The sequence below is a fragment of the Rana temporaria genome, chromosome 5, assembly GCF_905171775.1.
Source record: "Rana temporaria chromosome 5, aRanTem1.1, whole genome shotgun sequence".
NCBI lineage: Eukaryota > Metazoa > Chordata > Amphibia > Anura > Ranidae > Rana > Rana temporaria.
The window spans coordinates 384012978-384040089 of NC_053493.1; the positions used below are offsets into that span (position 1 = coordinate 384012978).

The 27112-nt window shown below is 44.9% G+C and overlaps 1 protein-coding gene across 1 annotated transcript in view; it reads left to right on the forward strand.

Annotated features, from left to right (window-relative positions):
- The window catches only part of SLC30A8 (solute carrier family 30 member 8), a 68154-nt gene extending 41896 nt beyond the window's left edge, over positions 1-26258 (forward strand). Inside the window, exons 4-8 of the mRNA XM_040354878.1 lie at positions 6164-6317; positions 11397-11634; positions 14919-15024; positions 17692-17826; positions 25768-26258. Of these exons, the coding sequence (XP_040210812.1) occupies positions 6164-6317; positions 11397-11634; positions 14919-15024; positions 17692-17826; positions 25768-25913 (779 nt within the window). The 3' untranslated portion in view covers positions 25914-26258. The remainder of the gene's footprint in view (positions 1-6163; positions 6318-11396; positions 11635-14918; positions 15025-17691; positions 17827-25767) is intronic.
- Positions 26259-27112: the final 854 nt, after the last annotated feature.

Consider the following 27112-nt stretch of genomic DNA (forward strand, 5'->3'; position numbering starts at 1 on the left):
GTCCCTGATTTCGAGGGACTCTCCCTGATTTGGAGCAATGTCCCTCTGTCCCTCATTCTCCTCATTTGTCCCTCATTTTGGTCTGATCTATATAGTTGTATATAAAATGCACTTTTTATCTATCAAAAAGTGCTTCCCAGTGCTAAACTTTAATCTGATTTCTAAATTGCTGCATTTGTAAATTCCAAAAGCCAATATAAAGGAATAGTAGTGGGAAAAAAAGCACTTGTGGATTTAACCAATCTTTTTTTTTTGTACAATTCTCCTTTAAGGGGCGTGGCAAGGGGTGTGTCCTATGCCTACATACTTTTGCTGATAGGTGTCCCTCATTCCCATCTCAGAAATTTGGGAGGGAGGTATGCATGTGATGCACTGTGGCAACTGCAGATCAAACAGAGGCAAAGATGGCAGCTTCCTTGGAGGGTTTAGTTCCACTTGAATTGGTTTACATCCTCCTCGTGGCCTAATTTATATACCGTATTTATCACGGTATAACGCGCTCCCGCGTATACCGTGCACCCCGAAAGTGGCCCGAATTCCTGTGGAAAAAATGTTTTTTTGTTTTTTTGTACTTACGGTTTTGGTGTCTTGCGCAGCGTTCATCGGCGACCTCGTCAGGTCCGGCGTCCTTCTGCGGCTTCGGGTGTCCTCTTCGGCGGGTCGGGCGTCCGTTTTCGGCGGGTCAGGCGTCTGTCTTCGGCGGGTCGGGTGTCCTCTTCGGCAGGTCGGGTGTCCTCTTCGGCGGATCGGGTGTCCTCTTCGGCGGATCGGGTGTCCTCTTCGGCGGGGCCGGCGTCCTCCCCGCTCGTTTCCCGCCACGAGTTTTGAATACTGCGCCGGCATATACCGAGCACAGTACACTCGTGTAACGTCGGGCAGGCTCGGCAACTGTCGCGCTGACGTCCTGTATGCTCAGGACGTCAGTGCGAGAGGCGCCGAGACTGCCCGAAGTTACACGAGTGTACTGCGCTCGGTATATGCCGGCGCAGTATTCAAAACTCGTGGCGGGAAAGCGGGTATCGGCGTATATCGCGCACCCACGATTTTGCCCTGATTTTCAGGGCAAAATAGTGCGCGGTATACGCCGATAAATACGGTAAATATTTATTGAACTACTATGTTAGCTATTTTAGATATTTTAGTAAAGGGATAGTACACTCTAAACAGCAATGAGGTACATTTTAACCTAAAGCCAAATTACATTTTTTTCAAGACACCTTTAGAGATCAAACCTGGTTAAAGGTTGAAGTGTATAAAGGGAGACACAAAACTTATCATACAGTTTCAGCTGCTCTACTACTTAAAATTGCCTTGGGGCAATCAATTTGGTGCTCTGGGAACACCAGTTAATGTCATGTAAACTGATATTTCAGGTATTCTTAGTTCTCCCATTGAAAGCTGATTGCTCCCATGAGAGATACCAATCCACAACATTGTCTTGTGTGACAATATGCTTAATCCTATCTAGTGGAAAATGTAGGGATCTTGCAGTAGAAGTGTAGTGGATATCACGGAATTCATAGTAACGGGAATCTTTAGTGGGCTGGTACATATTGCTTCTTTGTTTATCATGTTTTGAATTTTTTTGACATTTTTAAAATAATTCTCTTTTTATAGTTATGTAAGTGTAAGTATGTAAGTATATTATATTGCATACTACTATTCTATAACCTTCTATATAGCCAGCAGGTGGAGCTGTAGTCTCCTTTCCACATTAAGCCACGTCAACTTTCAGCTTTGCAGAATGAAGCTCACTGTATACAGAAGTTTAATAAATCACAGCTGTGACTAAGCTAAGATACAATCCAGAGCTCATAAAAAACAGGACTGGTCTGCTCATTATCAACTTTTTGAAGATTTAGAACCCCAATCACATACTGTCTGCATGCCGATGAGGAGCCATACTGGGACTGAAAGTGAAACAAAATGTAAAAAAAAATTAAAACTCATATCTCCAAGATGTGTATCTCGCCATAACCTGTACTTTTACTTTCTCCCTCAGCTTATCCTTCAGTTTTATTACTTTTTGTATCGCTTGACCATCACTTTTTGATTTTATATTGTTGTTTTCAATTTATTTTTATTGGTCTTTTTCTTAAAGGGGTTGTAAAGGTAAAAGTTTTTTCACCTTAATGCATCCTATGCATTAAGGTGATAAAACTTCCGACAATACCCCCCCCCCTCCCGGGCCCCCAGTTATACTTACCTGGCCCCTCGAAGGTCCCGCGCTCGTCCCCGACATCCTCTTCGCCCCTCAGCCTGGCCGTTGATTGGCTAGAGTGGATGGATTGAAAGCATCGCAGCCAATGACGCGGCACGCCGAGGGAGCGTGCCTGCAAGGACTCCACACCATGCGAGCTTGCTTGCATAAATGTGTGGAGTTCCTACGGGGAGGACCAGAGACAGCCGCTGAGGGACCCCAGGAGACATGGATCGGGGCCACTCTGTGCAAAATGAGCTGCACAGTGGAGGCAAGTATAACATGTTTGTTATTTTAAAAAAAATCTTTACAACCCCTTTAAGTACAAAAAGTTTTCATATAAACAAGATTCTATCACATTATGTATCTGTTCCCATTCATTATTCAATATACAGAATCTTGATCAATATCCATAAATCACATTTCTTTTTAAAACAACATTTTCTACAACATATACCTGCATATATTCTACTATCTTCCGTTCTTTTTTATTCTTTTTTTTTTCTTTGGATGAATTGATTTGATATTGTAAGCTCCCACAGGGTCCTCCTGTATCCCTTTATTTTGTGGAATGCAGAGATTTTCCCATTCTTTCTATTGCATCCACAGAACAGGATGTGAAGGGAAATCTCCCAAATAAAATGCACACAGCAAAAAAAAAAAAAAACCTGACCAAGGATTTAAAACTATTCTAACCAAAACTAAAAAAAAATTTACACTTTAGAAATCCAAGCATCCATATCCCTACCAAAATAAAAAAAAACGAAAACAAAACAAGATCTTACTCCTGATTACATGTTTAACACTGGCATTAAAGTGGGGGTTCACCCGAAAAAAAAAATTTAACATTAGATTGAGGCTAATTGTGTGAAGCACAATTGGGTGTTTTTTTTTAAATCAATGCAGTACTTACCGTTTTAGAGATAGATGTTCTCCGCCGCTTCCGGGTATGGTCTGCGGGACGGGGAGTTCCTATTTGATTGACAGCCTTCTGACCGTCGCATACATCGCGTCACAAGTTGCCGAAAGAAGCAGAACGTCAGTGCGGCTCTATACGGCGCCTGCGCACCGACGTTCGGCTACTTTCGGCAACTCGTGACGCGCTGTATGCGACGGTCGGAAGGCTGTCAATCAAATAGGAACGCCCAGTCCCGCAGACCATACCCGGAAGCGGCGGAGAACATCTATCTCTAAAACGGTATGTACTGCATTGATTTAAAAAAAAACACCTGATTGTGCTTCCCACAATTAGCCTCAATCTAATGTTAAAAATTTGTTTTTCGGGTGAACCCCCACTTTAACTATAAGAAAGATTCAGTTCATTCATTGTTTTATTTTGTCATAAACTCCAACCATGATAACTTAAAGATATTGTATTTCTATTGTTCCATGATATCTTATATTGTACCTTTTTTTTTGCACTCAATAAAAAAGTTTGTAATCCAAAAAAAAAATCAAACCCTATCCCCCAAAAATCAATTAAAATGACCCCCAACTAACATTAGTTTGCCCTCCAGAATGTATTATGTATTGAACACATACAATGAATATTTATGGTACCCCAGCCAGTGTTCATACTAGAAATCATTGAATCCAAATGAGTTAGGCCTCGTACACACGATAGGTTAACCAGAGGACAACGGTCTGATGGACCGTTTTCATCGGTCAAAACCGATCGTGTGTGGGCCCCATAGGTTATTTAACCATCGGTTAAAAAAAAGTCAACTTGCTTTAAGTTTAACCAATGGATTGCTAACCGATAGGTCAAAACCGATCGTTAGTACGCACAACCATCAGTTAAAAATCCACGCATGCTCAGAATCAAGTCGACGCATGCTTGGAAGCATTGAACTTTGTTTTTTTCAGCACGTCGTTGTGTTTTACGTCACCGCGTTCTGACACGACCCTTTTTTTAACCAATGGTGTGTAGGCGCGACGGACCATCAGTCAGCTTCATCGGTTAACCTATGACAACGGTCCTTCAGACCGTTCTCATCGGATGGACTGATCGTGTGTACGAGGCTTAAAGCGGGGGTTCACCCTATATAAAAATTTTTTTTTTTTTTTTCCTCTAGCATTAAATTCGGCATAGTAGCGCGAGCTACAGTATGCCTGTCTGTATTTTTTTATCCCCGTACTCACTGTGCTATTGTTCATTGAAGATTCCGGGGAATGGGCGTTCCTATGGAGAGAGAAGGTGATTGACGGCCGGCCCTGGCACGTCACGCTTCTCCGGAAATAGCCGAAATAGGCTTGGCTCTTCACGGCGCCTGCGCATAGCCTGTGCGCAGGCGCCGTGAAGAGCCGAGACCTACTCCGGCTGTCTTCGGGGAGCGTGACGCGCCAGAGCCGGCCGTCAATCATCCTCCCTCTCCATAGGAACGCCCATTCCCCGCGGCAGACGGAATCTTCAATGTACAATAGCACTGTGAGTACGGGGATAAAAAAATACAGACAGGCATACTGTAGCTCGCGCTACTATGCCGAATTTAATGCTAGACTGTTGTTAAGGAGGGTGAACCACCGCTTTAAGTGTCTATAGCTACATAAATAATGAAACAACAAAAATGAATAAATAAGTCCAATTTTTTTTTTTTTTATGTGACTGAAATACAAGACTTCTCTATAGCCGTATTCCTAAATACTGTACATATCACAGATTTAATATAGTGAAAGACTTAATTAGCCTCCATAAATAAGTGAAAATATCTCATAAATTTAAAAAGAAAAACAATGTAAAATACAGTCCTAGGGCAAACCTCTGTCAGCTGCCAATGGTCCAGAGTCCAATGCAATAATGGACGGAACCCCAAGCCCCATGTGTTGTACGGTGGATACCACTTCTTAAGTAGAGATAAGCCCAGGCAAGTTCAAATCCTAGTCCAAACCTGCCTGAGCTATCCCACCAGGAAGCTGTCACTGCGGACCACCAAGGCATTCGCCCGCCAGGAGCAGCCATGCGTATACACACTCCTTGTATACATTTGTCTGCAGTGCGGGGACTTCCTAAGCTGCCTATGGTTGGCAGTCCACAGTTGAAGCTTCTTGACGGGATAGTAAAAATGGGTTTGGACTAGGATCTGAACCTGCCTGAGCTCATCCCTATACCTGAGTAATCAGGAAACAGGGGGAGCCTGCGAGACAGAACACAGAAATCAGGGGGAGCCTGCGAGACAGAACACAGAAATCAACAAAACCAGAGGTTCTAACCCTTCTCAAATATATTTAAAATGTGTGCCTTGGCTGGAATTACAATTTAAGTGGTTTTGCTGTGTTATGCCACGTACACATGATCGTTTTTCGGGTTTTAAAAAATTACGTTTTTAAGAGTCTAAAAAAACCAAAGTTTTTTTCAACCCAATTATTAAAACGATCTTGCCTACACATGATCGTGAAAGCAAAAATGCTCTAGCAAAGCGCGGTGACGTACAACACGTACGATGGCACTATAAAGGGGAAGTTCCATTCGGATTACGCCACCTTTTGGGCTGCTTTAGCTGATTTTGTGTTAGTAAAAGACGATTCATGCTTTTCTGTCTGTTACAGCGTGATGAATGTGCTTACTCCATTACGAACGCTAGTTTTACCAGAACAAGCACTCCCGTCTCATAACTTGCTTCTGAGCATGCGTGGATTTTTCACGTCGTTAAAGCCCACACACAACCATTTTTTACAACCCGAAAAACGACAACGGTAAAAACGTCGTGAAAAAATACAGCATGTTGGAATTTTTTTTGCCCTGAAGTCCACACACGATCGTTTTTAATGACATTAAAAAAAAAAAACTTAATTTTTTAGAACCCGAAAAACGATCGTGTGTACGCGGCATTAGACCCAAACCCCCCTACAGTCCAACTCACTAAGGCCTTATTCATCCAGTGCTCACCCATTTTGACATTTTCTGCCAAGTCAATCTGCTTCTATAACCTGCTTTTTACAAATACTTGTCTTTATTTATTTTAGAAATAGTTGGTGCCTTAATGTCCATGATTGCCATTTGGGTGGTAACAGGCGTGCTGGTTTACCTGGCGTGTGAAAGAATTCTTCATCCCGATTACAACATAGATGGGGTAGTGATGCTCATCACATCAGCGTGTGCCCTTGGAGCAAATATTATGTAAGTTCAGTTACTTTTCTGTAGTATACATCATCCCATGTTTGTAAGTACATACACCAAACGATAATTAATCATTTTGGAATGTTAAACAATGTGTAATTCTATATGCAGTCACTTTTTATCAAACCTCATAATAACATCCTCCATTTTCATAATCCTACCTACTCTGTCATGTTACAGCAGTTGCGCAGGGTGTCTTAATATGACTGAGCAGTCCAGGCACCGGAGTCAGATTAGTGCTGCCAGTAATCAGAACTCAGTAACAGACCTGGTTAGACATGCCGCCTCTGTTCCTCTGCATTACTAGTTTTTATGAATACACTTGTGCTGAAGGGTGTGTCTGTTACTCAGCTCCAGTGGCGGCTGGTGCTCCAAATTTTTTGGGGAGCGCAAACAAACAAAAAAAAAAAACAATTGCAGCCTCACAGTGCCCATCATACACAGCTACTGTGCCCATCAATTGCAGTCACTGTGTCCATCAAAGGCAGCCACTGTGCCCATCATACACAGCTACTGTGCCCATCAATTGCAGCCACTGTGCCATGCCACCAATTGTCGCCACTGTGCCATCAATTGTCGCCACTGTGCCATGCCATCAAACGCAGCCACTGTGCCAATCAACTGTCACCACTGTGCCATGCCATTAAACGCAGCCACTGTGCTATCAATTGTCACCACTGTGCCCATCAATTGTCACCACTGTGCCCATCAATTGTTGTCACCACTGTGCCATGCCAAACGCAGCCACTGTGCCATTCCAATAAAACGTTACCACTGTGCCCATCAATTGTTGTCACCACTGTGCCCATCAATTGTTGTCACCATTGTGCCCATTAATTGTTGTCACCACTGTGCCCATCAATTGTTGTCACCACTGTGCCCATCAATTGTTGTCACCATTGTGCCCATGAATTGTCACCACTGTGCCCATCAATTGTTGTCACCACTGTGCCCATCAATTGTTGTCACCACTGTGCCCATCAATTGTTGTCACCACTGTGCCCATCAATTGTACTCGCCACTGTGCCCATCAATTGTACTCGCCACTGTGCCCATCAATTGTACTCGCCACTGTGCCCTGTTAAATTCTGCCACTGTGCCCTGTAAAACGCCCCCTCCCCATTTCAGCCCGGCACTTACCTTTTTGGGGTCAGCCATCCTGCTTCCACCGTCCCTCGATGTCTTCTCCCGCCCTCAATGATACTTCAGCCAATCAGGTTACCAGGTTACCAGAACCGGTAAACCTGATTGGCTGAGACGCCTGTCAGTCTTATACAAGGAGCGCATCCCTAGTGCGTTCCTTGTATAAGCTTCCGGGACCCGAGGGCTGTACTCGGAAAAGCCTATCAGAGCCGTTGGCTCTGATAGGCACTTCCGTACAGCCAACCAGCTGCCGTTATTCAGATGGCCAGACATTGAGCGCCGACCATCTGAATAGAACAGCGGCAGCGGCGATAATAACATAGATTCATGCAATGCATGAATCTATGTTATTAGACTCAGTGGCGGTGAGAGCCAGAGGGGGCGGCGCTCCAGCGCCCTCTATGGACGAACCGCCACTGCTCAGCTCTGACAATACAGGGCACTGGAGAAAAGGAGAAAATCTATTAAATTGAATTTAGACAAGCAGGTCCTTGCAGTACATGGCTGTTGGTAAATCTAAAGGCCCATACACACGGTCTGACTTTTTGACAACAAACTTCAAAATGAGCAGGTTTTCAAAAAAATCTGACTGTGTGTACGCTCCATCGGACAAACTTTTTCAGTTTTCATCGGATAAAAGTTCGCTCTGCAAACGGACAAACTTTGGCACCAAAAGTCCTACGGTGCAAAGTCCATCGGACTTTTCTCCAAAGTACAGAACCAATGTTAATGTTAAAATCAACCAACAATAGCAGAAGTTGACCAACGGGTGGCGGTAAAGAGAAGAAAAGAGCTGAAAAAACATGTGATTTGGGGAAAGTTTGCTGAAAAAGTCTTGCCGTGTGTATGCATACCAAGTTCACGGCCAACGCCCTTCAGATAAAAATCCACGGAAAAAGTTTGTTTGAAGTCCGATCGTGTGTATGAGGCTTAATGGAGATTGTGCTACCAGATTGTTATGTGTGTAGCCAACTTTATTCTGTGTGGTGGTATTGTGACAAATGACATTGATTAGTGATTGTGTTTATTTTTCATCCGGCTCACATATGATCAGGCTTTATTTTGTGAAAAAGCATAGGTTGCTGCATCTCTCTTCTAGAACTCAGTTTCCCAAACCAGTCTATCGATCTATCTATCTGCAAGTATCTATCATTAAATTAAATGTCCATAACATAAAAGGTTTCCCATGCAGGGGTTCTTCTCCAGCAAATAAACACAACAGAAAATGATAGCCCATCTGAGGTGGTGAGAGGGCCAAACAAGGCTGAAGGGCGAATCCATCCAACCGGACCAAAGAAGGTGGAGGCTCTCACTAACTTCTGGTCGGGTTGAAATTGGAAAGCCTTATGAGTAAAACCTGGAACAAAGTCTGGGTGGCCGATAATCAGTGTCAGATGAGAGGAGAAGATGGAGGTTGTGGCCAACTTGTAGTACTTAAGGTGGGTCCAGGGGGTCAGTTTTTTTGTGCTACAAATTTTTCTATTAATAATAATAATAAAAAAAAATTGGAACATTTGAAATTTTGTCACAATTTTGTCGCAACAGTTTGCGAGTCAGGGGGGTCTTTGGAGGGTCAGCGATTTACCTTTTTTTTAAAGAATCGGGGGCCCATCTAGGGTATGGCGCTACCACCTGGTTGGTTGTTGGTGGTTCTCCCAGGAGCTAGGTCCTCTGGGGGAAAGTCTAAAATGTGAGTCGCGATGTCTTCGAGCCGGATGGGGCACGGCTGAGGACTGAGGACAAAGTCATATAGTTATAAAGTGTGCCTTAGACCTCTTTCACATTGAGGCGTGGAGCCGCGGTGACGGTATAGCCGCGCTATTTGTAGCGGCGCTATACCGTCGTATTTACCGTGATATTCGGGCGCTAGCGGTGAGGTTTTAACCCCGCTAGTGGCCGAAAAAGGGTTAATACCGCGGTATTACCGTGGTTTCCCATTGATTTCAATGGGAAGGTGCGGTATAGGAGCGGTGAACACACCTCTCCTATACCGCAGTAAAGATGTGGCTAGCAGGACTTTTGGAGCGCTCCTGCTAGCGCACCGCTTCAGTGTGAAAGCCTTCGGGCTTTCACATTGAACACTACAGGGCATGATTTTTCATGCGGTATAGCAGCGCTATTTTTAGCGCTGTACCGCATAAAAAACACCTCAATGTGAAAGGGGCCTTAAGGACACCCGAAGAGCCTCTCCTGGTTGCATTGTTAAAATTGTTCTGTTTTTTTATTCATCTGTTAATAAAATGGCTGCTGTGGCTATTTAAACCACATCATGCAGTTTTGTGTCTTTATTATAAGTCTAAGGGCCCTTTCACACTGGTGCGTTTTTCCCGTGTTTTTGCCGCATTTTCGCGGTAAAAATAGCGCTATTAAAACGCTCCTATGCCCCTCTCCATTGAAATGAATTAAAAACGCGGTAAAAACGATGTAAAAACTCGGTAAAACGCTGTAAAATCGCGGTAAAATCGCTCCGTTTTTACCACATTTTACCGCGTTTTTAATTCATTTCAATGGAGAGGGGCATGGGGAGCATTTTATGAGCGTTTTAATAGCGCTATTTTTACCGCGAAAACGCGGCAAAAACACACCAGTGTGAAAGGGGCCTAAGGACCAAAGGTTGAAGAATCCTTTAGCAATGTGTACTAGGCTTAACCTTCTCTTCTATCCTGCCCTCTAGTCTCTTTTCTTCTTCACCTTTTCCTCTCCTCCCCCACCTTCCTGTTGTCCCGCCTCTGCCTGTTTTTACACTCTTTTACCCATCCTCCTCTGAGACAAGACCGAATGGGTGGCTGAATAGGAAGGATTCACCAGGCACATTGATTATTCTACTTAAAGCGGTTGTAAACCGCATATATAATTTTTTTTTTTTTTTTTACCTGCAAGGCAAAATGCATAATCAGCTAGTATGCACCGCATAATAGCTGATTATGAAATACTTACCTCAAAACGAGGTGAACAACACTTACCTGGTTCACGCCGAGCGAGATGTCATCTTGCTCCGGCGTGTCTTCCGGGTATCGCCGCTCCAGCGCTGTGATTGGCTGGAGCGGCGCCGCTCCAGCGCTGTGATTGGCTGGAGCGGCGATGACGTCACTCCCGCGCATGCGCGGGAGATTTAAAATCGGCAAGGTCCGGCGGCTGCCGGATCTTCCGCCGTGGATCCCCCCTGCGCATGCGCCGCCCGCATTGCGAGGGGAATATCTCCTAAACCGTACAGGTTTAGGAGATATTCTTTTTACCTACAGGTAAGCCTTGTTATAGGCTTACCTGTAGGTAAAAGTGCAAATTTAAGGTTTACAACCGCTTTAAGCCCTGTACACACGATCGGTCCATCCATTGAGAACGGTCTGATGGACCGTTTTCATCAGTTAACCGATGAAGCTGACTGATGGTCAGTCGTGCCTACACACCATCGGTTAAAAAAACAATTGTGTCAGAATGCGGTGACGTAAAACACAACGACGTGCTGAAAAAAACGAAGTTCAATGCTTCCAAGCATGCGTCGACTTGATTCTGAGCATGCGTGGATTTTTAACCGATGGGCGTGCCTACTAACGATCGGTTTTGTTCTATCGGTTAGGTATCGGTTAAATTTAAAGCAAGATTGCTTTTTTTTAACCTATGGATAATTAACTGATGGGGTCCACACACGATCGGTTTGGTCCGATGAAAACGGTCCATCAGACCGTTCTCATAGGTTTGACCGATCGTGTGTACGCGGCCTAAGATGTTTACTTTGGCTTTCTGTGTTCTACTGCACAAGTTCCTAGACAAGTATTTGCCTGATTAATATAAATTGTCAAGTTGTACCTCTTCTTTCATGCAAAATGTGTTTTCAAGGCTAAAGATGTTGAAAAAAAAGTTTGGAAAACAAAGATTGTCATGAAGATCTCAGCTTTGTTACATGGTGACTGTTCTTATGTTTCTATATCTGAACAGTTTGGCTGTGGTCCTCCACAACACTGGACATGGTCATGGCCACACCGACATTGGACATGGTCACAGCCACGCCGACACTGCACATGGTCATAACCACACCGGAGGTCAGCATCAACATAACGCACCAGATTACAAGCCTCAGACTAATGCTAGTATACGTGCAGCCTTCATCCATGTCATCGGAGATCTCTTCCAGAGCATCAGTGTGCTAATCAGTGCACTCATCATATACTTCAAGGTCAGATACCATCAGGGCTGAAAGTTAAAATAAGTCATCAACCTGTCCTTCAGAGTAAAGACAATTGTGTACTTTCACTAGGATATGAGAGGTTTGCTTTAATCAGTGTCTAATTCACATTTCCAAACCGTACATTAAAATATCAATTTGTACTAATTAAACATATAGAAGACTACAAGTTAGTTTTGCTCCAGTTACATAAATGGTAATTCCACCCAGAAGTGATATTTAGTTATATCCTGGATTCTTAGGTCTTGGGTTCTACAACAATGAACTTAAAGCGTTTGTTACCCCAACACCATGTAGTATCCTGTTCTCTTTGTATTTCTTCTGTTGTGTGAAATTTTTTCCATTTTTGTTTGTTTGGTTGGTTGTTGTGTGTGACCTTGAGAAGAGATGTTACATATTTTAATTGTTTGGTAGTATCTCTTTAAATCTTTCATTTCACCTAGGAAGGGCTGGTGAGGATGAGTAACACGGTCCTCCGCCCCCCCGCCCCCCCCCCCCCCTTTGGTCCTCCCCTCATTTTTCCATTCACTATTTAAATCATCTCTTATTGTTTGTCAGCCAGCTCTCTATGACCTGAAGAAGGGGCTTTTCCCCCCCGAAACATGTAGTCTTTGAAGCTGGCTCTTCACGTTTCTTGGGCACAGTTGTCTCAACTTGACTCTAATTCCCAGCATTGCCCACAGCTTGTGGCTGTCAGGCTCCACTTCCCCCTGGTTTGTAACGTCATCCCGGAGTGACGAATCACGCTACAGGACTGCCAGACCTGGGGGCCCGGCCAGTTCTACCTGCCTTGGTATCCCCAGGTGGCCGATCCATACACCCAGGAGCTGACATCACCAACAGCCCCCCAGTGGGCCATCGTCCTGGGGCATGGACCTCCCTTCCATCCCCGGGAGTTTGGCTGTGCCCACCCTTCAGCTAAGGCCCGCCGGACCGTTTTCATCGGACATGTCCGCTGGGAGATTTCGGTCTGATGGCTGTACACACCATCAAACCGAAATCCGCGCGGACAGAGAACGCGGTGACGTAGACTACACCGACGTTCTCTATCGCGCGAGTTCAATGCTTCCACGCATGCATCGAATCAATTCGACGCATGCGCGGGATTTCTGTCTGCTGGTTAGACGTACTAACCAGCGGACATGTCCACCGGACAGCTTCCCAGCGGACATGTTTCTTAGCATGCTAAGAAACATTTGTCCGCTGGAAATCTGTCCGCTAGCCTGTACACACGATCGGATCTGTCCGCTGACACTGGTCGGCGGACCAGTTTCAGCAGACATGTCCGGTCGTGTGTACGAGGCCTTACAGCCCAAGCTGACTGATCGGATTACCAGGAGCCACCCTGTCACTCTTGCAGCTTCCACCTCCAGGTATTTCCATTTGGTTGGCGCCAGGGCTCAAGTCCTGCGGGAACGTGTGGGAATGGCGTCCCTGCACTTTTTTCACAGCAGGAATGCAGTTCCCTTTGCAGAACTAGAGCAGCCTGAGCCGCCCGAGCCAATCCTTCACTAAGCGGCGATGCCCAGCTCGAGTCACTGACAGGGGCAGGCGAACCTTAGTAATCCTTTATGTTACTGGCCGCTTCCTGTATATGGATTCATCGGGTAGTGTGCGGGTATTCTGTCACATCCCCGATGCCGCAATGTCTTCTGGGATCTTTTGTCATTGTTCCCAGGTGACATTGTGGAGGTCTCCTGCGAGTTATCACGGGTTTTAGAAAGAACTTGCGGTTTAGTAATTATGCATATGAGCGTATCATTTTTTTTTTTTGGTGGGTGAGTGGATCTTGGGTGGGAGTTCCCACACTTTTTTCCCCAGGACTTGACCCCTGGTTGGCGCCATCCCTTGCCTCTGTATGCCCTTGTTCATCCAATAAACTTTCATGCTTTTAGCAAGGAATGACATTTTAATTATTTTCATATAAGAGCACAGCAAGGTCAGTTCTTTAGCTGTGCTGGGAACTCATTGTGCTCTCCTCCAATAATCAGACTTGTCCTGACACGCCCCACGGCACAGCCATTCATTGGGAAGATACAGCTGCCTCTTATGCAGCTGAGAACAGAGGGAATGTGATCACTTAAAAAAAATGTAGAAAAAAAGTATTTATAATGCGTTTTTATGTCTGTACATACTATGCCTTTTATTTCTATTTTTAACTGAATGGGTTGTTTTACAAGGTGATCATTTACAATCATTTTAACGTGCAATAATAACCAACTCTGATCCTGTCTACCTGTCAGTTTTGGATGCTCCCCTTATTTATTTATTTTTTGTCTTCTATTGCATTCTCTATATAATAAAATATGACAACTGTCCAGCACTTGCCAGAAACTGTAATATAAGTCTGACCCTTTAACCCTTTAACCAAGTCTTCACCCACAACCTAACCAAAAGCAGGCCCATTTGGGAGTTTTTTTTCTTTTTAGTGGATAGAGCTTCATGTACCGTGTAGAGACCACCAAGATCTGTAACTAAGTCAGTAACTAAGTCAATACACTGTATTGATCTCTATGAGTTAGTTTGTAGTATGCATTCATGATCTACCAGTGTTTGTCAGCCGATGTAAATATCAGCAGGGGAACAGAAACAAGGGTAGTAGAGGCTGTGGTACAGTTGGGGTCATATAGGGCCTTCCTAGCTATAGCTAAGAACCTACTTTGTCATCGTCTTCCTGAGAAAATGAGCAGCTAAGTCACTTGTCCTGGAGGAGATGGGACCTACTGTGAATATGGTTTTATACTGTAGGACTTGAAGGTGGATTAGGTTCATGTAGGTTGCAAAAAGGTGTTAAGCCTCGTACACACGACCAGTTTTCCCGTCGGGAAAACTGCCATGACAGCTTTTGGCCGGGAAAACCGGCCGTGTGTATGCTCCATGGCAGTTTTCCCGACAGGAAAACCGCCTGGAATCCCAACGGGAAAAATGAGAAAATGAGAAATGTTTTATTTTTTTACCCGCCGGGATTCCCGGGCCGGTTTTTAAGCCGTCAGTTTTTCTATGGGGAAAGCCTGCGGTGGAGCATACACACGGCCGGGTTTCCCGACCAAAGCTCTCATAGCAGTTTTCCTGTCGGGAAAACCGTCCATGTCTAGGGGGAAAAAGCTACCGAGCAGGTTCTCTGTCTTCCCCGCTGTTTTCTCTGCGGACTTTTTACCACCTGGGAAAACCGATCATGTGTACAAGGCAAGGGGTTAGGAATGTTGGGAATGAAACGAAAGACACAGGTTAGGAACAGGAATCTCATTTTTTTATGTCTTTTCCTTTTTTTGTAGCCTCAGTATAAGATAGCTGATCCCATCTGTACTTTTATATTCTCCATTTTTGTCTTGGCCACAACAATCACCGTTCTACGAGATATTCTCATCGTTCTAATGGAAGGTAAGAAATATTACACAATCCCCTCACAAACACATGCACATGGAGTAAACCAAAATACTGTACACCCAACTGAAAGGAGTCAAAGGCATTGGAAAGGTCATAGACTGTAGACATGTTTTGTTCTTCTGGGTGGCAATCCAAGACCGAGTTCCCTGCTCTCCGATTGTGCTGTTTTGGAAAAAAGTTCAGCATGCTACATTTTGGGCTCTGATCCACTACTGCCAAGTCAACTGAATTGGGACCCTTGTCAACCAAATCTTTAACGTAAACAAAAAGCAAAATAATTCCGCGCTGTCTGTAAATGGTGAGCAGCTACAAAACCAATTGACAAGTGGAAAAACAAACAAAACACATAAATGTAGCGCTAAAGTGTAACCAATGATGGAAACACTGAGTTAAACTATATATACATATATCTGTGAATACATGTGTCAATTGAATATGTGAAGAAAACAGTCAAAATTGACGTCCTTTTTTCCCACAAATAGAGCTTTCTTTTGGTGGCATTTGATCATCTCTGCAATTTTAATTTTTTGCTCTATAAACAAAAAAATGCGACAATTTAAAAAAAAACAACACAATATTTTGTACTTTTTGCTACAATAAATATCCCCCAATTTTTTCTCAGTTTAGGCCGATATGTATTCTTCTACATATTTGTGGTAAAAAAATCGCAATAAGCGTATATTGATTGGTTTGCGCAAAAGTTATAGCGTCTACAAAATAGGGGATAGATTTATGGCATTTTTTTTTCTACTAGTAATGGCGGTGATCTGCGATTTTTATCGGGACTGCGACATTATGGCAGACACACCGGACACTTTTGACACTATTTTGAGACCATTGTCATTGATACAGTGATCAGTGGTATAAAAATGCACTGATTACTGTAAAAATGTCACTGACAGGGAAGGGGTTAACACTAGGGGGCGATCAAGGGGTTAACTGTGTTCCCTGACTGTGTGTTCTAACTGTGGGGGGAGGCGACTGACTAGAGGAAATGACAGATCATGATTCTTAGCTATTAGGGACTCACGATCTGTCTCTCCCTGTTCTGCCTCTTGTGCCAGCGATCGCTCGTGGCCGGCGGTCATTGTGACCTCCGGTGAAGAGAATTGCCACCCCCGCGATACACTCTCCATCCAATCTGACAGAGCTTGAGCTATTTTGGCAAGAAGAATGGCCATTTACATTTAATGTTGATAAATGTAAAGTTATGCACTTGGGGGCTAAGAATATGCATGCATCACACATACTAGGAGGAGTACAACTGGAGGGATCCGTTGTGGAGAAGGATCTGGGGGTTTTGGTAGATCATAAGCTCAATAATGGCATGCAATGCCAATCTGCGGTTTCCAAAGCGAGCAAAGTCCTTTCTTGTATGAAGAGAGGTATGGACTCCTGAGAGAGAGATATCATTTTGCCCCTGTACAAATCATTAGTAAGACCTCATCTGGAATATGCAGTTCAGTTTTGGGCTCCAGTTCTCAAAAAGGATATCGGGGAACTAGAGAAAGTGCAGAGAAGAGCAACCAAACTGATAAGAGGCATGGAGGAGCTCAGCTATGAGGAAAGATTAGAGGAACTGAATTTATTCACTCTGGAGATGAGGAGAATAAGGGGGATATGATCAACATGTACAAATATATAAGAGGTCCATATAGTGAACTTGGTGTTGAGTTATTCACTTTACGGTCAACACTGAGGACAAGGGGGCACTCTTTACGTCTAGAGGAAAAGAGATTTCATCTCCAAATACGGAAAGGTTTTTTCACAGTAAGAGCTGTGAAAATGTGGAACAGACTCCCTCCAGAGGTGGTTCTGGCCAGCTCAGTAGATTGCTTTAAGAAAGGCCTGGAAACTTTCCTAAATGTACATAATATAACTGGGTACTGAGATTTGAAGGTAAAGTTGATCCGGGGAAAATCCGATTGCCTGATCAGGAAGGAATTTTTTCCCCTGCTGTAGCAAATTGGATAATGTTCTGCTGGGGTGTTTTGCCTTCCTCTGGATCAACTGTGGGTATGGAGTTGGATGTATGGGATTGTACTATGTTTTTTATTTTGTTTGTTTATTTTTTTTGTGGTTGAACTGGATGGACTTGTGTATTTTTTCAACCTGACTAACTATGTAACTATGTAACTTTGGAGTTGTACCAGTGTGAATGGAGCCCAAGTCCTCTTTAAATATGAACTAAACCCTCCTATATTTTATAGCCAAGGAAGCTGCCATCTTTGCCTCTGCCTAAACTGCAGTTACCATGGTGCTGCCAATGTGATCATTTATGACACCAGCTATTTGATGGCCTGACAGGTCAGTTGAGAGCACAAGCAACTGTAACCGTTATCAATCACGGCATGCCTTGAATGTAACTGTTTTGGGAAACGGTTAAATCGGTGGGTTTAGTTCCACTTTAATGGTCCTGCTGAAACTGAAATGGGCATGGGGATCACAAGTATAGTACTGTGTGTTTATCTCCCAGAGGTCTCCACAACGCATGAAAGGGTGCTTGTTGTTTGCATCAAATGAACAGTCTATAGATTGAAAGCTGGCTTTAATCTTCATTTCTAAGAACTCTAATGAGAGGTTGGAGATTGCTATCTCCTGTGTTTCATTGATGACTTTAGGGCGACCGCCCATCTAACAGGAAATCATTCTGCTTTACAGGGGTCCCTCGCGGGATTAATTACAGCGCCGTGAAGCAGAGTATTCTTACTGTGAATGGGGTTAAATCAGTCCACAGCCTTCATCTCTTGGCTTTAACAATGAATCAAGTGATCCTCTCCGCCCACATTGCCACAGGTCAGTAACTGTATGTGTTCCGGGAACAAAAGTTCAATTGTTGCGCAATAAAGCAATTTTTTAATGTTCTTTTATTTGAAATCTTTACCTGTCATTCAATCCTTCAGCAGCTTTCATCAGAACGCGCTCCTCCGCTGCCACCAGCCGCTCAGCCCCGGGAGCTCTCCATCAGGGAATAACAATGCCTCGGGTTCTGAGTGACCTGTCTGCTGCTGCCTGGAACACAGCAAACCATCACTCATATAGACTGGGAACCTGAGGCTTTATAGTGTCTGATGGGAACCGGACAAACTATGGCAATGAACACCAATAAACGTTGCTTAAAGCACAACTAAACCCAAGAACAAAAATGTATTAAATTGCAGCCACCACATCTAAAGACTGATAAGCTTCAATGCATACAATTTTTGGTTTGGGGTTTAGATTTGTTGTAACAAAACCCATATACAATGTTTGTTTTATAATATTGCTGATTTCAAGTCCTTAGATGTGTTAGCTTTCATTTTTAAGACTACTACTGCACACACACGACCGTTTTTCGGGTTGTAAAAAAATTACGTATTTTTTTATGTCATTAAAAACGATCGTGTGTGGGCTCCAGAGCATTAAAAATTTAGAACATGCTCTAATTTTTCATGAAGTTTTTAACGTTGTCGTTTTTAACGTCGTAAAAAATGGCCGTTTGTGGGCTTTAACGACATGAAAAAAAACGTGCATGCTCAGAAGCAAGTTGAGACGGGAGCACTCGTTCTGGTAAAACTAGCGTTCGTAATGGAGATAGCACATTCATCACGCTGTAACAGACTGAAAAGCGCAAATCATCTTTTACTATCACAAAATCAGCAAAAGCAGCCCCAAGGGTGGCGCCATCCGCATGGAACTTCCCCTTTGTAGTGCCATGTTGTACGTCACCGCGCTTTGCTAGAGCATTTTTTTTCACGATCGTGTGTGCGCAAGGCCGTTTTAACGATCGGGTTAAAAAAAAACGTAGTTTTTTCTAGATCTAGACCATTAAAAATGACATTTTTTACAACCCGAAAAACGGTCGCGTGTACGCGGCATTAGAACATTTTGCGCAAATACAGAAGATACCTGTTACATAGTTACATTGTAGGTGACATAACTCCCAACTGTCCCTGATTTCAAGGGACTGTCCCTGATTTGGAGAAATGTCCCTCTGTCCCTCATTCCTCCTCATTTGTCCCTCATTTTGGCTTGCTCTGTATAGCTGTATATAAAATGCACTTTTTATCCATCTAAAAGTGTTTCCCAGTGCTAAAGCTTTCATCTGATTTCTAAATTGCTGCATTTGTAAATTCCAAACGCCAATATAAAGGAAGAGGCTTGTCTATATGTTCATTTGCAAAGTTCAAACGCTGATTTTTGTGGTGAGGACGTAGAAGAGGTTTTCTTCTGATGACTCTTCCATGAAGACCATATTTGTACAAGTATCTCTTTATAGTGGAATAGTGTACCACAACTCCAGTGTCTGCCAGATCTTTCTGGAGGGATCGTGCAGTCAAACGTGAGTTTTGAATTGCTTTTCTCACAATCCTGCGAGCTGTTCTGTCTGATATTTTTCTTGCTTTAACTTCCACTGTTCCTGATGACTGCCATTTCTTAATTACATTCCGAACAGAGGATATTGACATCTGAAAACGCTTTGCTATCTTCTTAAAGCCTTCTCCAGCTTTGTGAGCGTCAACTATTTTCAGTTTCGGTTTTCTACACACCTGCTTAGAAGAACCCATGGTGCTGATTGTTGGGGCAAGGTCAGATGAGTCTGGGCATTTAAAACCTTTGAGATTGACATCACCTGATCTTCCAAGACGATGATTGAGAACAATCCATGACACTGGCACAGTGGCGTCACTAGGGTTGGTGTCACCTGGTGCGGTAAAATATGGTGTCACCCCCCCCCCCCCCCAATAACATTTTTCAAATATTTTTTACCCTACTGTTTGCTCTCTGTTCTCCTTTCTTCCCCTTTTCTCTCTCTCCCTATCCATCTTTCTTGTTCGTTCTATCCCTTCTTCTTTCTCTCCATTTTTCTTTGTCCCCTTCCCCCACCTCTCTTTCTCCAGAACCGGAATTCACATCTCAGGAGCCTATAGGCCAGGGGCAGGGCTGGACTGGGACAAAAATTCAGCCCTGGACTTCATCCAGACCGGCCCACTTTAATTCAATAAAATGCTGCCCCCACCCCCCCGAAAAATCACGCCCACCAAAAGGCCCCTACATCCATTATTGTATATCGAGAGAGAGAGAGAGAGAGAGAGAGAGAGAGACCCCTTTTTACACTGAGGCGTTTTTTGGGCGCCTGTAAAGCGACTGAAAAACGCTTCCGCTGCAGTCCCAGTGTAAAAGCCTGAGTGCTTTCACACTGGGGCGATGCCAGGGCGTTAAAAAAAGTCCTCCAAGCAGCGTCTCTGTTTTAAAAAATGGCCCACCGAGCCATCGGCCCACCGGGAAACTCCCTGTAGTCCCTATGGCCAGTCCATCCCTGGCCAGGGGCGTACCTAGAGCATTTGGCACCCAGGGCGGATCCAATATCTGGCACACCCCCCACACGTTAAAATGTAAAAACACCCCACTGCGCCCCCTGCATACCTCTGCATCCTTCAATATCTTTTTGTTAATACTGTGTACCCCTCTCCACAACTGCACCACTGGACCCCTTTACATTGCACAGCACCCTGCATCACTGGACCCCTTTACATTACACAGCCCCCTGCATCACTGGACCCCTTTAAATTACACTGCCCCCTGCATCACTGGACCTCTTTACATTACACAGCCCCCTGCATCACTGGACCCCTTTACATTACACAGCCCCCTGCATCACTGGACCCCTTTAAAATTACACAGTACCCTGTATCACTGGACCCCTTTAAAATTACACAGCACCCTGTATCACTGGCCCCCTTTACATCTCACAGCCCCCTTCACCTCTGGACCCTTTTACATTACACAGCACCCTGCACCTCTGGACCCCTTTACATTACACAGCACCACTGGACCCCTTTACATTACACAGCACCCTGCACCTCTGGACCCCTTTACATCTCATAGCACCCTGCATCTCTGGACCATTTTACATTACACAGCACCCTGCATCACTGCACCCCTTTTACATTACACATCCGCCTGCACCTCTGCACCCCTTTACATCACATAGCCCCCTGCACCTCTGGACCCTTTTACACTACACAGCCCTCTGCACCCCTTTACATTACACAGCACCCTGCACCTCTGGACCCTTTTACATTACACATCACCCTGCACCTCTGGACCCCTTTACATTACACAGCACCCTGCATCACTGGACCCATTTACATTACACAGCACCCTGCATCACTGGCCCCCTTTACATCTCATAGCCCCCTGCACCTCTGGACCCTTTTACATTACACAGCACCTTGCATCACTGCACCCCATTTACATTACACAGCCACCTGCACCTCTGGACCCCTGCATGTTACACAGACCCCCTTCAGTGCAGACACCCCCTCAGTGCAGACACCCCCCTTAGTGCAACCCCCCCTCAGTGCAAACCCTCTCGGTGCAACCCCCCCAGTGCAAACACCCCCCTTAGTACAACCCCCCAGTGCAAACACCCCCTTAGTACAACCCCCCCTCAGTGCAAACACCCCCCTTCAGTGAAATCCCCCCAGGTGCAAACACCCCCCCTTCCCATTCAGCACCTCAGATCATCGCAGGCAGCGCCACGGCACATGGACAGAAGGTCCCCTCGGCCCCTCCCCCTCTGTACACACAAACAAAGAGGAGGGGGCTGTGCCTGTGTGCCGACTGCCGAGCACCGCTAACAGCCCGTGGCTGTGAGAGGAGGGGATGGGTGGTGCTGCGGTGCACCCCCCACATGTCAGCTAAAAAATGTTTTTATTTTTTTTTAAATCGGGATGGTGTCACCCCTCTAGTGGGTGTCACCCAGTGCGGACCGCACCCCCCTAGCAACGCCTCTGCACTGGCAGGTCTCAGCTTTGCGAAGGGGCAGTGCATGCTATAAATTCTGCAGGGTGCCCAAACTTTTGCAGATGCCATTTTTTTTGTTTTCTGCCATTTTGAAAGTGTAAATGATGGAAATAAAATCAAACTTTTTTTGACATATTATAAGAATGTCTAATCTGTAATTTGATGCCTTTTGGAGATTTTTCCATCTTTCCTTGGCTTTGTTATGCACATTAATACAAATTTTTACCTGGGGTGCCCAAACTTTCGATCCCCACTGTATAGCGCAAAAAATAAACCGCAGAGGTGGTCAAATACCACCAAAAGAAAGCTCTATTTGTGGGGGAAAAAAGGACGTCCATTTTGTTTGGGAGCCAAGTCGCACGACCGTGTAATTGTCAGTGCTGAAAGCTGAAATTTCACCTGGGCAGGAAGGGGGTATATGTGCCCAGTAAGCAAGTGGTTAACAGGCAGAAACTGGTAGTTCAAAAAAGTGATAGACTTTATTAAAATAAAACGGTAGCAAAAAGAAATCAAAGCACATATTTTTGGAAATTAGGACAGTTTTACTCTGTTGCAGGAAAATCAGTCCTTGGTCAACTGGGAACAACTTTGGTGCATAATCAGCATGTTATGTTTCTCCTCATTTCTGTGCGCATACTAATCAGTCAGGTGGAAATAAATTCTGATAAAATATGTCAGACCCAAGAGAGTAAATATAAATTGTATGTATTACCTCAACCAGAGTACTAAACCCCAGCATAAATTCACATGGAAATTAGAGGCTAAATATTCTTGTTTCTTTATTTGGCCTGTGAAGGGGTTTATGTACTCAGTTTGTTTTCCTTAAAGAAGGCCGTGTCTTACCAGTAAACTCTGTGGGCCCAGTACAGTAGTTATCACTCTTGCTCTGGAGGCTCAATTCCCACAATAGACTTTATCTGTGTGGAGTTTTCTAGTTCTTCTCTGTGTACTAGTAAGCTAAAGTTAAGCTTTTTTTTTACCCCCCTTCATGACCAAGCCTGTTTTGTGATATGGCACTGTCAGAGGTGTAACTAGAACTTTCAGGGCCCTGGCGCAAGAAACTATGAAGGGCTCCTAACCTGTAGTATGGTGGGGGGTATTGTGACAAGGGGGCAGTGTGACAGGGTATTTTGATAGGAGGGAAGCAGTGTGATAGGTGGGGGGGGGGGGGCAGTGTGACAGGTGGGGACGCAGTATGACTGATGAAGGGTATCTGGGAAGTGTGACCAGAAGAGGGAGTGTGAGAAGAGGGGGCAGTGTGACAAGAAGGGGCAGTATGACAGGGGTATATTGTGACAAGAGGGGGGCAGTGTGACAGGAAAAGGATATCTGAGAAGTATGATGGGAGGTGGGAAGTGTGATAAGAGGGAAGCTGTGTAACAAGAGGGGGTAGTATGATGGAGTAGTGTGACAGTAGGGGTGTAAATATGACAGAAGGGGTCAGTGTGACCAGGGGGCAGAATGATGGAGGGACAGTGTTACAGGGGGGTATTGTGGCAAGGGGGCAGTGTGATGGGGACTGTGTGCCAGGTGGGGGGGCAGTATGACAGGTGGGGGGCAGTATGACAGGTGGGGGGCAGTGTGATGGGGATATAGTATGACATGGGCAGTGTGAAAAAAAGAGGGTCTGGTGGCATATGGGGGGCAGTTTGACAGGTGGGGGAGCAGTGTGGCAGTTGGGGGGCAGTGTGACAGGTGGCTGGTGGGGGGGGGGCAGTGTGACAGGTGGCAAATGGGGGGGGCAGTGTGACAAGTGGGGAAGTGTGAAAGGTGACAGATAAGGGGCAGTGTGGCAGATGGGGGCAGTAGGACAGGTGGGGGGCCAGTGTGACAGGTGGGGGGCAAATTGACAGGTAGGGGGCAGTGCGAGAGGTGACAGGTGGGGGGGTAGTGTGACAGGTGATGGTGGTGGGGGCAGTGGTGTGACAGCTGGGGGGGAGCAGTGTGACGGATGGGCATTGTTACAGTAAGAAATCATGCTCAGGTGTCGAATTTCCCTTACACGAGAAGCCTAGATGCAAGAAGCAGCAAACCTTGTACAGTGGGTGACCGCGATATTGTGTCAATCTCGCTCCCTTTCTCGGCGAGATTGACCACCTACGAGCCCCATCGCGGGAGCCAGCGCCGAGCTGGCTTGCCACGATGGAGACAAAGCCGTCATAGAAGCGACGGGAGAGACGACTTGGATTCCCGCCAATTCTAGCTGCGGCGTTTGGTATGCATCCTGAGAAGGAACTCCACGCCAAATTTTAAATTAAAAAACGGCATGGGTTCCCCCCCAGGAGCATACCAGGCCCTTAGGTGTGGTATGGGTTGTAAGGAGACCCCCCCTACACCCGAAAAACCAATGTGGGGGGGTCCCCCCACAATCTATACTAGACCCGTATCCAAAGCACGCTGCCCGGCCGGTCAGGATTGGGGGTGGGGACGAGCGAGCAGCCCCCCATCCTGAGCCGTACCAGGCTGCATGCCCTCAACATGGGGGGGTTGGGTGCTCTGGGGCAGGGGGGCGCCCATGTTGATAAGGACAGGGCCTCTTCCCGACAACCCTGGCCGTTGGTTGTCGGGGTCTGCGGGCTGGGGGCTTATCGGAATCTGGGAGCCCCCTTAAATAAGGGGGCCCCCAGATACCGGCCCCCCACCCTAAGTGAATGAATATGGGGTACATCGTACCCCTACCCATTCACCTGGAGGCAAAGTGTAAAAGTAAATAAACACACGACACAGGGTTTTTAAAATAATTTATTAGTCTGCTCCGGTGTCCCCCCCTGTCCCCTTTAGCTCTTTTAGCAGGGGGGGCTTCTTCTTCACCGCCGTCTGGTTCTCTTCCGCTCTCTGGGGGGGGCTTCTTCTTCGCCGCCGTCTGGTTCTCTTCCGCTCTCCGGGGGGTCTTCTCCGCTCTCCGGGGGTCTTCTTCTATCCTCTCCACTCCCCGGTTCTTCTCCCTCTGGGCTGGCCGCCGCTATCTTCGTGTGTTAGCTCAATTACTAGCAGGTGGCCAGCCCGCTCTTCTGTGACGTCTTCTTCTTCTCTTCTCTTCTTCTGCCTTCTTCCGATGTTGACACGACGCCTCTTCTCGCTGAAATGACCGCCATCCTCGGTGAGGGAACCAGGAAGTGAAGCGAAAAATGCTCTGAAGCCCACACACGATCATTTTAAATGAAATTTTAAAAAAAACGTCGTTTTTTATAACCCGAAAAATGATCGCGTGTACGCGGCATTAGGATTGATCTTTAGTTTAACTTCTGTCTAGCAGGAACTGCCATAGCGGAATCAAAATTTGGCCAGTCCATACTGAACTGGCTAGATTTTGATCCATCTATGGTCAGCCTTATGCCGCATACACACAAATGGATTTTCCGTTGTAAAAAAAACGGATGGTTTTTCCGATGGAATTCTGCTCAAGCTTGGCTTGCATACACACGGTCGCACCATATTCCGACCGTCAAGAACGTGGTGATGGACAACACTATGATGAGCCGAGAAAAATGAAGTTCAATGCTTCCGAGCATGTGTCGAATTGTTTCTGAGCATGCATGTTTTTTTTTCCAGTCGGAATTCCATAAAGACGAATGTTTTTTCTGATAGGAATTTTTCCCTCAAAAAAATTGAGAACCTGCTCTCTATCTAAGTCCGTCGGAAATTCCGATTGAAAAAGTCAGATGGGCATACACACGGTCGGAATATCCGATGAAAAGCTCCCATTGGACTTTTTCCATGGAAATTCCAACTGTGTGTACGCGGCATAAGATCGCCCTTACAGAAGATATTTTATTTCACTTCATGTTATATCTTGAATATCTTCCCAACGGGCCACAAAAAGCAAACCAATTCCCCATTGGATCAAAACAAAAACAAAAAACCTACAAAAGTTTTGACTTTTATTAGGAACTAGTACATTTTTATGTTTATATGCAGTATGTAACAAGGCATTCTTTTTTTTCACAGAATCTTCAGATGACTCCAAAAGAATTTTGAATGAAGTCACACAAAATGTTTTTGACAATTTCCCCTTCCATTCGGTCACAATACAAGTTGAACCGGCAGAGGAACAAAATTCTGAGTGTATATTCTGCTATGAGCCCAATGACTGAGACAAAAGTCCTCCTACCATTAGAAATGGGACTGTCCTGCATCTGCTCTACATCCTACCTACAATAGGAGAATACAGACAATCAACTAATGCCTAGTAATCCTTTGTTAACTGGTCCATCTATATCATCTGGCAGCACAGAATATTACCTGGTAAAGATAAAACGGACACCCTTGGTGACATATAGAAATTATGTGCATTGACCTACCTTCTCCAGATGGATGACCTATAAGGTCTTGGGTTACTTCTGGACATTTCAGATGATTGTATTTGGTGTATTTACAATGAGGAATGGTTCCAGATTTAGTTATATTTACACATATTAAAGATTCTGGTTATTTGTAAAGCTCCTTTATTTTTAATGTGTGAACAGGTCTAACCGTGTGATGGTGATAGGACCAGGCGAGACCACATCTTCTGGCAATTCTCTAGTTTTTGTAGTGAATAGGGATGGGCGCCCGTTCAGTGCCCTGATTGGCTGAAGCAATGAAAGCTTTGCCCAATCAGAGCACATAGCACTGTCAGAGCCATGATATGCGCACTGTCATGATGACTCTATCCAATCATGGCTCATTGCTCTTAGTCACACCCCACACTATAAAAGTATTCTTTCAATATCGGCCCTTTGCAGTGTGATGTTGGCGTGGAGAGAGATAGAACAGGGCTTTGTTCAGTGCTACTAGATAGTGTGCTATTCTGATTTTATTGTCATTGTAGAATATTAATTTAGCGTAAATCTAGTGATAGTTCAGTGTGAGTGTAGTGCGACCATTTAGCTTTACATTAATGTGAATGTAGGGATAGTTCAGTCAGTGTTAGTGTAGTGCGACCATTCAATTTTTATTTAGTGTCACTTTAGTGTAAATCTAGTGATAGTTCAGTCAGTGTGAGTGTAGTAATGATTTATTTTTACATTAGTGTCAGTTTATTTTGTCAGGGTAGGTTTACTGCAGTATAGTTTAGTGTCTTACTGCACGTTTAACGCCATATATTTCAGTGTGTTAGGTGCCGTTTAGCGCAGTATATTTCAGTGCATTCGTGCACGTTTAACACAGTATATTTCAGCGCGTTACATGGCGTTTAATGCAATATATTTTAGTGCGTTAGTGCACCTTTAACGCAGTATATTTCAGTGCTTTAGTGTATGTTTAATGCAATATATTTCTGTGCGTTACTGCACGTTGAACCTAGTATATTTCA